Source organism: Aulostomus chinensis, chromosome 7 (genome assembly GCF_037954235.1).
Source record: "Aulostomus chinensis isolate RoL2024-O1b breed Wild chromosome 7, RoL_Achi_v1.0, whole genome shotgun sequence".
Taxonomy (NCBI): Eukaryota; Metazoa; Chordata; class Actinopteri; order Syngnathiformes; family Aulostomidae; genus Aulostomus; species Aulostomus chinensis.
Window position 1 is genome coordinate 212,501 of NC_141326.1, and position 11,915 is coordinate 224,415.

Below are 11,915 nucleotides of genomic sequence, written 5' to 3' on the forward strand. Positions count from 1 at the left end.
AGCATGACCACCACAAAATACAGTCATGGCTCTATTTATAGTTCTGTCTAATTAGCTCACAGTATTTGTGCCTGCCAGACGCCATCTCCATGGAAACTGCCGAATTGATAACACTGAAGAAATGTGGATTTAACAGGGCCAACACTCACCAATTCTCACCAAAAAATTGACCATAAGTCATGAGATTCCATTGTGTATTGACACAGCGGTTATCCAGCAGCACTGAATGTCCTGTTTTTTTCCCAGAATTTTTTAACTGCAGATATTGAACCTCACTGAGAACGCTTGATGAAATACAACAATCCTGATGGACGTTCTGTGAAAAAGACTCGTTTTACTGGATCACCTGATTCATTGTGAGAATTCTCCTCCTCAGACATGTCAGACTGTTGTACACCAGGATCTGCTTTCTCACAGTCAATCAGTTATTTAGTGGCGAGTGAGTGCTCCGTTATGTATAAGATGGCATTTCACAGCAACTCTGATATCACATACACGGAGAACAGTGACAACAAACTAGTCGCATGGACTCTGAGTTCAGACCAGGAAGTAGAGCAGCCGTCTTACACGCTTCTCTGGGCGTCCACTAGGGGGACGCTACCCACCAACACCCCATAGAGACTGTGTCTGTCCCCCATGTCTGTTTATTCACTCCAGTTCTACTGTAGAGGAGTCAATCAGAAAAACCTGATCAAAGTTAACTCAGCCACTAAATTAACTCAACAGAAGATCAGAATTAGATGAGGACGATAGAATATCAGACCTCTGATGCTGAAAACTGAACCAGTGAATGAAGTGATACCTGACAGTTGTGTTGACCTGCTGAGTCTCACTGAAGCCTGGCTGGTGACGATGAGGATGCTAGTCTGAATGAATCCACTCCTCCAGTCACAGGAACACTCACATTCCTCCAGGCTCTGGCCCAGGAGGTGGCGCTGCTGCCATTGTTGACACCAGTTTAGGAATAAATCCCAAACCAGAAGAAGTTTCCATTCATCTGAAAGCCTGATTCTCAGTTTGTCTCCTCCAGCCTGGAAACTCTCCAGCCTCTCTGATGATTGAGGACCGTCCTCCTGGTCCTGACTCTGGATTCTGATCTGAATCCTCAGAGTTTCTATCAGTTTAGTTCTAAATCAGATCAAGTCATGATTGGAGGAGACTTCAGTATTCATGAGGATGTTGATAACCACAGTCTGGTACTGCATTTCTCTCTCTTCTAGACTCAACTGGTGTCCATCAGTCAGTCCATGAACCCCTCACTGTCACAACCACACCTCCACCTCCTCCTAACATGTGGAACTGAAGCTGAACATCTGGTTGTGTTTCCACAGAACGCTTTTATCAGACCACCAATCAATCACTTTGGAATTTGGACTGATCAACTACACTCCACTAAGGAAGTCACATGTAGTCTGGCAAGATGGCCTTAGAACCTAGAAGAAAGCCCTTGGTAGAACCAGAGCAGCCGACTACTCAGCACTGATAGAGGAACACAAGAACAACCCAGGTTCCTCTTCAGTACTGGAGCCAGACTGACAGAGAGCCACAGCTCTACTGAACCAAGTAGTCCTGTTTCCCTGGGCAGCAAAGAGTTCATGGACTTCTTCAATGACAAAATTCTCCTGATTAGAGAGAAACTTCTTCTCCTGCTGCCATCAGCTGACGACATGGCCCCTAGAACCCAGAACCTTAGAGGCAGCTGGAGGACCAGACACACACTTGGGTAGTTTTTCTCCCATCAGCCTTCATGAGCTCAGTTCAATAATGTCCTCCTCTAAACCTCCACCTGTCTCCTAGACCCCATCCCAACTAAGCTGCTCCAAGACTCTCTCCCCTCGTTAGCCCCCCCCCCCTCTTAGATATGATCAATATGGCGCTGGTATCTGGTTCCGTCCCTCAGTCCTTTAAAGTGGCAGGAATTAAACCCTCCTCAAAAAACAAGCCTGGATCCAGAAGTTCTACCAACTACAGACCAAAATCACATCTTCCTTTTCTCTCCAAGGTTCTGGAGAAAGCAGTTGCTAAACAGCTCTGTGACTTCTCCACAGCAACAGCTGATTGGAGGATTCAGTCAGGTTCCAGGTTCATCCGAGCACAGAAACAGAACTAGTCAAAGGTACCAGTGACCTCCTACTGGTACCAGATGAGGGACTGGTCTCTGTGCTGGTCTGATTAGATCTCAGTGCAGCTTTGGTACCATCGATCACCATATCCTTCTACAGTGACTGGAACCTGTCACTGGTATTAAAGGAACCACACTAAACTGGTTCAGGTTATATTTACTAGGTCATCTCAGTTGGTACTAGTTAATGATGGTTCCTCTGAGACCACTACAGTCAGTTCTGGTGTTCCACAAAGGTCTGTGCTTGGACCAGTCCTCTTCACCCTGTACCTGCTTCCTCTAGGTCACATGATCAGGAAACACTCCATTAATGTTCACTGCTGTGCAGACGACACTCAGCTGAACTCATCAATGATCCACATGGAACAAACCAGCTGACTGAACTGGAGGCCTGTCTGAAGGACAGGAAACATGGAGGACCATCATTTCCTTTATTAAACTCTGGTAAACTGAAGTTCTTGTGCTGGGCCCAAACACCTGAGGACCACCTGATCTGATGAGACAGGTACCCTGGATGGCACCACCCTGGCCCCCAGCACCACCGTAGGAACCTAGGAGTTCTCTTTGACCAGGACCCTTTAACTCCCCCATTCAACAAATCTCCAGGACGCCTTCTTCCATCTACATAACATCGCTAAGATCAGACACATCCTGGCTCAAGAAGATGCAGAAAAACTAGTCCCTGCTTTTGTCACTTCCAGGCTGGATTACTGCACCTCCCTCCTACCAGGCTGGACTAATAAGTCCCTAAAGACTCTCCAGCTGGTCCAGAATGCTGCTGCCGTGTGTTGACTAGAACTGGTAGCAGAGACCAGGTCTCTCCTGGACTGCTTCTCTGCATGGCTCCCTGTCAGATTCAGAACAGAATTTAAAATTCTTCTTCTACCATCAAAGTCCTCAACAGTCAGGCTCCTTCATCCCTGACCGAGCTCCTAGTCCCCTATGATCCAGCTAGAACCCTTCACTCCCAGGATGCAGGATTCCTGCTGGTTCCTAGAGTTCTAACAGTAGAATGGAGCCAGAGCCTTCAGCTATCAGGCTCCCCTCCTGTGGAACCGTCTCCCAGTTTCAGTCCAGGACCCAGACCCCCCCTCTCTGTTTAAGAGCAGACTTAAGACCACCTTGTTCATCAGGCTTATAGTCAGGACTGCTTAGGCTGGCCCTTAGATCTGCTGCTATAGGCTCAGACTGCTGGGATCTCCCATGATGCACTGGGCTTCTCTCTCCTCCTCCTGTCCTCAGACGTGTTACTAACTCCTCTTCTTCTCCCCTCATCCCAGATCCTGGTGCTGCTGGAGGAGGCTCCAGACCTGAAGAGGCTCCAGCTGATGATGGAATTCAAGTTATTTTCCATATAATACAGTAAAACTCTGAATAAAACTGACGTCAATGATATATTGTAGCTATTTAAGCAAAGATACCAATTGCATTTGAAATCAATCATCTACACTTAAAGGTGAAAGAGAACATAATTTGAAGAAAACAATAACCAAAAAAAATTATCCACAGAACTTTTTGAAGGGTGCAGAATGAAAGTTTAAATTTACCTGAAAAAAACATAATCGTGGTCAAATAATTATTTAATACAATTCATCAGGTCCAAAACATTGCTAGTGTCTAGACTCCAAGCGGTTGAGGGACGAGGGAGCCGGCAGCGTGAGCAGGCCTGTACCAGGTGTACCAGGTGTGTCACCGACCCGGAGCTCAGGAGCTTCAGATACTGATGAACCAGAGGAATGTCTGAGAAACATTTAACGTCTTAAATACTGTCAGACCAACAAAGCAGCAAGACGAGGGTCGACACTGGTTCAGCAGCTCTACGCTGGTCTGAGCTGGAGGACCAGAGGGGCTGAACAGCCATGCTGACGGGGCTGCTTTTCTTTCCATTCTCCTTCACATGAATTGAAACAGTAGCAGGTCTCTTGTCCTGTGTGAAGTTAGCATGACGCCAAAGACTGGAGGAACATTTGCTGAGATTTTGGATCATGAAGATCTAAACCAACCAACATTAATCTTGGTAGGAGTCTGGGCATCCTCACCTTAACAATAAGAGACTCTTCAATGACTCCTGTGAGTCCGGGTGGAGAGTGAGACTGCCTGCTAGCTTGAGTCATTTCAAGCGAGCAGACCTTTCCCTGCCTGGCACGCCACCACTTCCTTCCCAGACATTTTTTCCAGCATCAAGTTCTATTAACATAACCACTTTCTGTCCAGCTGCCAGGAAAGTAAAAGATCAAACCCACTGTTGTAAAGTCAAATGGCTCAACAGCAGCAAGCAGCAATTATGACCTCGATCCACACAAGCCCAGTATGAAAACTATATGGTGAGTGTTTGGGTGATGTCATCCTTTCTAACAGTGGTGGAGACACAGAGAGCATTGAGCTCCAGACGCTACCAAGCAGAAAACCTCTCAGCCACGGACATACACATTAATTCTGACTGACCATTCAGGGCATTTGTATTATCAGTAATCATCATGTTAGGACCAGGGTGGATTATTCAGAGAGGAACGGGTTCGAGACTCACGGAGGGCCACGTGTCACGTTTGTCCTATTTCCTGTGTTTGTGGAAGCAGTGCAAGGAAAAGTGTTCATTTGTTAAATCTTTAAACCACATGACAGCAGACGTACTGCATTTTCCTACTTGAATGCTGATTTTTCAGATTATTACAACACCAAATGAATGTCAGGAGATTCAGACACCAGCTCCCAGTGCTGGCGCTCTGGCGCAGCCTCAGCAGACACCAGGAGCTCCCGCAGATGTCAGAGGACTCTAGTCATCGCATGCACAGCAGCACCGCCATGATTATCAACACATCCAGTTCGATGGACAGGCACTTTTTTGCTGTCGTAAATCTGCAACACTCACATGATCCACACTGTTCCACTGGCCAGAGATCTGCTTACGCATGTGAGACGCATCCGTCGCTCCTGTTTGGCTGTGAGTTTCCTAAACAGACAAAAACAGTCCCTGAGGCTTGAATGCAAAAGTTCTCTGCTGGTGTTGCTGGTGCCAAAGACACTTCCTGTCACTCAAACCGACTAAAACAACAAAACCTCAGGTAAGAGATGAAGCAGATTTACAACAACTCAAGAACAGATGAGCATGTTGGAAACTCCCACCTCGTCAGCCGTGTCTAGAACTTGAACTGGTCTGTCTCCATCTTGGAGCCTCGTTCGGGTCTCGTTGTGGTGCTGCTGCAGATCCAGTGACATTAAAGATGATTTGGCGCTCTCAGTGTCTATCTGTGGGGTCGAGGGTCAGAGGAGACTGAGGATCCATCAAGTACAATGCAGGAAATACTAGGGTTCAACCTCTGTAGGGTGGAGGATTTTAGGACATGTATGCTCTGACATCACTTCCTGAATGACATGAAGATTCCCACAGATGCGTCTTAGCAGCTTTGATGGAGACGACTACTACTACAACTACGCAACTACATTTATTATTTCTCATTCTTCAACTACTACTAAAACTGCTACTTTTACTACGACAGCAACTATACTAATACGACTAATGACAGCTACTATTACTACAACTACAATTACAGCTACTACTACCACTGCAACTACCATGACTACAGCTTTTACAAGTACTATTACTACTACTACAATTACCACTTCTACCAATACATTTTACAACTACCACTACTACTGTGATGACTACAGCTTTTATAACTGCTATTATCACTACTACTATTACAACTATTACAACTACAACTGCTACTGCAACTACTAATATTACAAGTACTATTACCATGACACCAATTACAACTACTGTTACTAAAAGTGAGGCAGCACAGTTAGGGTTCAGGTTAGGTTGTGGGTGGAGCCCCAGCTGGAGCACGGCGTCTTTCTGTGGGGAGTCTGCATGTTCTCCCTGTGGATGAATGGATGGATGATGAATGAATGAATGAATGGATGATGGATGAATAAATGGATGGATGATGGATGATGATGGATGGATGATGAATGGATGATGGATGATGATGGATGGATGATGAATGGATGATGGATGAATGAATGGATGGATGATGGATGATGATGGATGGATGATGAATGGATGATGGATGAATGAGTGGATGGATGATGGATGATGATGGATGGATGATGAATGGATGGATGGATGGATGGATTATTATGTTTTACACCTGCAACATCACAACTAATATTACTCCTACTGCTACAAATATAATTAAAGCTGCAAGCAGCGTTGTTAGGGCCTGAGCCCCCGCCTAACCGCGGCCGGATCGCCGGCCCCAATCCAACGGTGTAATCGGCAAATCCCTAGGCCTTGTAGTTTAGGAGATACGAGCCTCAGTGCGCTGCACAGTGTGAGAGCAGAGCTGAGAGCCGGCCCTTTAAGAGCCCCTCCCTTCTTTGCTGGCTCTCTGCCATCTCTGTCAGAGCTGAGAGCAGAGCTGAGAGCAGAGCTGCCAGCTGGCCCTTTAAGAACCCCCTCCCCCGCTGCACTGTGTCTGATCTGTGCTAGAGTGAGAGCAGAGCTGAGAGCTGGCCCTTTAAGAACCCCTCCCCCACTGCTCTGTCTCTGATCTGTGCTGGAGTGAGAGCAGAGCTGAGAGCTGGCCCTTTAAGAACCCCTCCCCCACTGCTCTGTCTCTGATCTGTGCTGGAGTGAGAGCAGAGCTGCCAGCTGGCCCTTTAAGAACCCCTCCCCCGCTGCACTGTGTCTGATCTGTGCTAGAGTGGAGAGAGTGGAGGATTCAGAGAAATGTAGTGTGTAAAAGCTGAATAAGTCAGCATACGTTGGTCAAAAGTCACACAAAATACCATATTTTTGTCGGGATTTTTGTCAGGAATACAGTGGTGTGTTTTTAAAAGCTGTGGAATGTATGGTGTAGATGTGAGAAGCATTTGTTTGAGAGTATGTACCCTGAGAGGACACGCTCTCCCCATAGACTTCCATTGTAAGGCGAAAAGTGTCTCCCCCACTTTGACGGCTCATAAAATCCAAACCGAGTGCGTAGTATATTAACCTTGAACAACTTTTAATCAGCACAGTTGGGAGAGTAAAGTGTGAAAGTTTGGAAGCCCTGGCATTTACGGTTAAGGAGGAGATAGATTTTGTTCGGGGCGCAAAATTGTCCAAAATTAGACATTCGTGTCCAAATTGTGGACATCCTGTTACAGTTAGGTCAGGGGTGTGAGTGTATGATTTATCCGTCTTGATGAGACGAGTTCAATGGTGTTTTTCCCATGTCTGTAGGACATTCCTACAGTCTGTGGCGTGGTTTTTTGTGTATGTAGGTGGCGCTATTGAGTAGACCGCCTCTTTTTTGTTTAATTATCAAATTTTTCGCCGCACCCAATGTGCTTACCAAATTTGGTGAGTTTTCATGCATGTTTAGGGGGTCAAATTAACTTTTGAAGTGGTGAGTGTGACTTCAAAACATAATAGGGTCTTCGCCAGGGACTGGCTCAGGCCCTAATTAAAGCTGCAAGCAGCATTGTTAGGGCCTGAGCCCCTGCGTGGCCTGCGGCTGCGTCCTTGACACCGGCCTGAATCCAACGGTGTAATTTGCAAATCCCTGGGCCTTGTAGTTTAGGAGATACGAGCCTGAGTCTGATCAGAGAGTGAGAGCAGAGCTGAGAGCTGGCCCTTTAAGAACCCCTCCCCCACTGCTCTGTCTTTGATCTGTGCTAGAGTGAGAGCAGAGCTGAGAGCTGGCCCTTTAAGAACCCCTCCCCACTGCTCTGTCTCTGATCTGTGCTAGAGTGAGAGCAGAGCTGAGAGCTGGCCCTTTAAGAGCCCCCCCTCCCCCACTGCTCTGTCTCTGATCTGTGCTAGAGTGAGAGCAGAGCTGAGAGCTGGCCCTTTAAGAACCCCTCCCCACTGCTCTGTCTCTGATCTGTGCTAGAGTGAGAGCAGAGCTGAGAGCTGGCCCTTTAAGAACCCCTCCCCCACTGCTCTGTCTCTGATCTGTGCTAGAGTGAGAGCAGAGCTGAGAGCTGGCCCTTTAAGAACCCCTCCCCCACTGCTCTGTCTTTGATCTGTGCTAGAGTGAGAGCAGAGCTGAGAGCTGGCCCTTTAAGAACCCCTCCCCACTGCTCTGTCTCTGATCTGTGCTAGAGTGAGAGCAGAGCTGAGAGCTGGCCCTTTAAGAACCCCTCCCCACTGCTCTGTCTCTGATCTGTGCTAGAGTGAGAGCAGAGCTGAGAGCTGGCCCTTTAAGAACCCCTCCCCCACTGCTCTGTCTTTGATCTGTGCTAGAGTGAGAGCAGAGCTGAGAGCTGGCCCTTTAAGAACCCCTCCCCCACTGCTCTGTCTCTGATCTGTGCTAGAGTGAGAGCAGAGCTGAGAGCTGGCCCTTTAAGAACCCCTCCCCCACTGCTCTGTCTTTGATCTGTGCTAGAATGAGAGCAGAGCTGAGAGCTGGCCCTTTAAGAACCCCTCCCCCACTGCTCTGTCTCTGATCTGTGCTAGAGTGAGAGCAGAGCTGAGAGCTGGCCCTTTAAGAACCCCTCCCACACTGCTCTGTCTCTGATCTGTGCTGGAGTGAGAGCAGAGCTGAGAGCTGGCCCTTTAAGAACCCCTCCCCACTGCTCTGTCTTTGATCTGTGCTAGAGAGAGAGCAGAGCTGAGAGCTGGCCCTTTAAGAACCCCTCCCCACTGCTCTGTCTCTGATCTGTGCTAGAGCGGAGAGAGAGGAGGAGCAACAGAATTGTAGTGTGGAAAAGCTGAATAAGTCGGCATACGTTGGTCAAAAGTGACACATAATATCATATTTTTGTAGGGATTTTTGTCAGGAATACAGTGGTGTCTTTTTAAAAGCTGTGGAATGGATGGTGTAGATGTGAGAATTATTTGTTTGACAGTATGTACCCTGAGAGGACACGCTCTCCCCACAGACTTCCATTGTAAGCGTGAAACGTGTCTCCCCCACTTTGACGGCTTGTAAAATGGACACCGAGTGACGTATTACAAAGTTTTTAGCAACTTTTAATCAGCACAGCTGGGAGAGTAATGCGTGAAAGTTTGGAAGTGATACCATTATTGGTGTCGGAGGAGATAATTTTTGTTCGGGGAGTAAAAAAAGTCCTGATTTTGACAGTTTTGTCCAATTTGTGGACATTCTGTTGTAGACAGGTGAGGGGTCGGAGTTTATGAATTCTTTGTCTTGATGAGACGAGTCCAACGGTGTTGGTCCCATGTTTGTGGGACTTTCGTGTGAGGAGTTATAACGCTCTAAATTATAAAAAATTATCTTTTTTTTGTGTGGCTCCCTAGGTGGCGCTATAGACTTTTGTGGTGTTTTTGTTTTAGATTAGTGAATGTTTAGCCAGACTGGACAACTGTGCCAAATTGTGGTGAATTTCATGCATGTTCAGGGGGTGAAATTAGATGATGCTCATATTGGGCGCTCATTGACAGCAAGAACAGTCCAGGACCAGGTTTTGAATGGTGTGGATGTGAAAACAGCTCCAGGCCGTCTGGCCCAGCTGCCTCATGGGTGTTTGGGGGGGGGGGCTGGGACACTGGTTCGTGGGTGTTTGTAGTGTTTTAGTGCTGCTGATGTGTTGTTCTGCCAATCAAACATGATAGGGTCCCTAATTACTACTTTTGATTCTAGAGCTATTAAAACTTGTACTACAACCACAACTGTTACAACTATCACTACTGCTATTATTACTACTACTATTACAACTGCTATTAATACTACTACAAACTTCTACTACCATCACAACTAGTCTGAGTACTGCTTCAGTATTATCACTGCTATTGTTGCAACTATTACAACTATTGCTAATACCACTGTTACAATTACCACTCCCACTATAACAACTAGTATTACTACGACTACAATTCCAACTTATATTACTACGACAAGTATTGCAAATACAATTACTACTTCTGGTGCTACTACTGCTACTATTACAACTATTATTACGACTGCTACTTTTACAACTTTTACTATTACAACTACTACTATTATATTACAACATCTACAATTACAACTACAATGACTACTACTATTACTACTATTTCTACTATTACAACTACATAAACTACTATTGCTACAGATACTATTAAAACTATTACAACTATAAGTATTGATAGTACTTTTATTAATAGCACAACTGCTACTATTCAAAGAATTACATCGAATACCACTATTACAACTATGACTACTACTACTACTACTACTACTACTACTACGACTGAAGCAGCTACTTGGGAGACCCATGCAGGAAGACGTCACCTCAGTAACGGTATTATCACGAGACCCCGGTGATCTTTCTGTCTGGAAGTGTGTCCATACTGAGCGAGCCTACTTTGATCCCGACCTGGTCCACCGCCTCCTCCAGTAGGTGCTGGGTGTCCTCCATCAGCTCCCCCACCTCTCGGAACATGTCGTTCAAGCTGACCGCCCCGCGCTCCAGGGAGTCCTGCAGGAAATCGGCCCTGCTCCCGGTGGCCCACAGCAAGAGCACACGATAAAAAACCGACAGCAGCAATTTACCGGACATCTTTCTCGGTGTTTCTCCTCCCAGAGTCTGAACGCTGGTGACGCACAGCTGCTCACAGCTGGATCCGTTTAATTTGGAAAATCTGAGTAGGAGTGGTGGAAAGTGGAAGTAGCGACTGGAACCAATCCGGGCCAGCGGCGCTGGTGCTGGTGTCCAAATCGCACCGTTCTGGATTGTTAACACACACACACACGCACACACACGACAGGTCACTTTTCTCTGGAAATGCAGCTCCACACCACCGTGGCTTGATGCGTGACAGACGACACTCAGGTGGATTCCGAGGGGTTTGTTTCTCCACAATAAGATCCTCTCTCTTCTGCAACACAGCAGACAGCAAAGCAGAGGCATAGGCGAGAGTTTGTGTCGGGACAGTCTGACTCACCTCAAGTTCCTCTCTCTTCTGTGTCGTTCCCAAGCCTTCCCGCTATGACAGTAGGTGGCGGTGTTGCGACTGTTTTGCCATAATTTAATCTAGACACATCTACTCCGTTTTATATGCAGTACTAGTATCCACCCACAACCCTCTTGCTGGGGGGTCCACAGTGAGGACCACTGCTCCACCGCGCCGCCCTTATAAATATAACACACACACGCTGATACCATATTCACTAATAAACTGCTTATTAATCAGCAGAGTCAGTGGCTCACATCTACAACAGCATTCCCCGGAAGAAAAATTCAGACAAAAAAAATAATCCAGACAAGTGAAGCTGGAGGAGTCTGGGATATTATATATTTAGCGTGACAAATATTCAGGACAGTGCATGATATAATAATCTCATCAAATTGAAGAAAAAAACAGAAATCTTCAATATAATCAATTTTAATTGTCCATGGATCACAAAGGGGTTGTGAAATACCAGCAAAAAAAAAAACTTCATGAATATTCAAGGCAGAGAACTAAAATGTAAAAATATAATATATTAGCTGACTAAAATCAGAAGGACTAGCAACAAAAGAATACTACAAGAAAATATTAGATGAAAACAAAACAATGGTAAAGGAATATGGAGTAAACTGACTCATACAATAAAAAAACCAGTGCCAGACAAACAGGATATCTTTAATATGTTAGTGATAAAAAATCTGAAAATTATAACATGGATAATGCAACTAATATATTTTAATCATCTTTTGTAAATATTGTAGGCAGCATGGCAAGAAAACAAATTCAGAATCGAGAACACCTGGAGAAAATCCAGCCAAGGTACCAAAGAGAAATCCTGGCTCAAAGTTGTTCAAAGCAGTCATGAGAACTATTTGATATTGCCAAGGAATAAAAAAGCACAAAATCAACTGA

At 45.9% G+C, this 11,915-nt stretch overlaps 1 protein-coding gene across 4 annotated transcripts in view; it reads right to left on the reverse strand.

Annotated features, from left to right (window-relative positions):
• LOC147258108 (dickkopf-related protein 3-like) overlaps nucleotides 1-11,034 on the reverse strand; it is a 15,732-nt gene extending 4,698 nt beyond the window's left edge. For 2 of the 4 annotated variants that reach the window (XM_086207976.1, XM_086207974.1), the window contains exons 1-3: nucleotides 10,418-10,981; nucleotides 5,246-5,368; nucleotides 4,992-5,072 (exon numbers count right to left, since the gene is read on the reverse strand). In XM_086207976.1, the coding sequence (XP_086064102.1) occupies nucleotides 4,992-5,072; nucleotides 5,246-5,368; nucleotides 10,418-10,963 (750 nt within the window). In that variant the 5' untranslated portion in view covers nucleotides 10,964-10,981. The other 2 variants (XM_086207977.1, XM_086207975.1) reach the window with 2 other exon arrangements.
• Nucleotides 11,035-11,915: the final 881 nt, after the last annotated feature.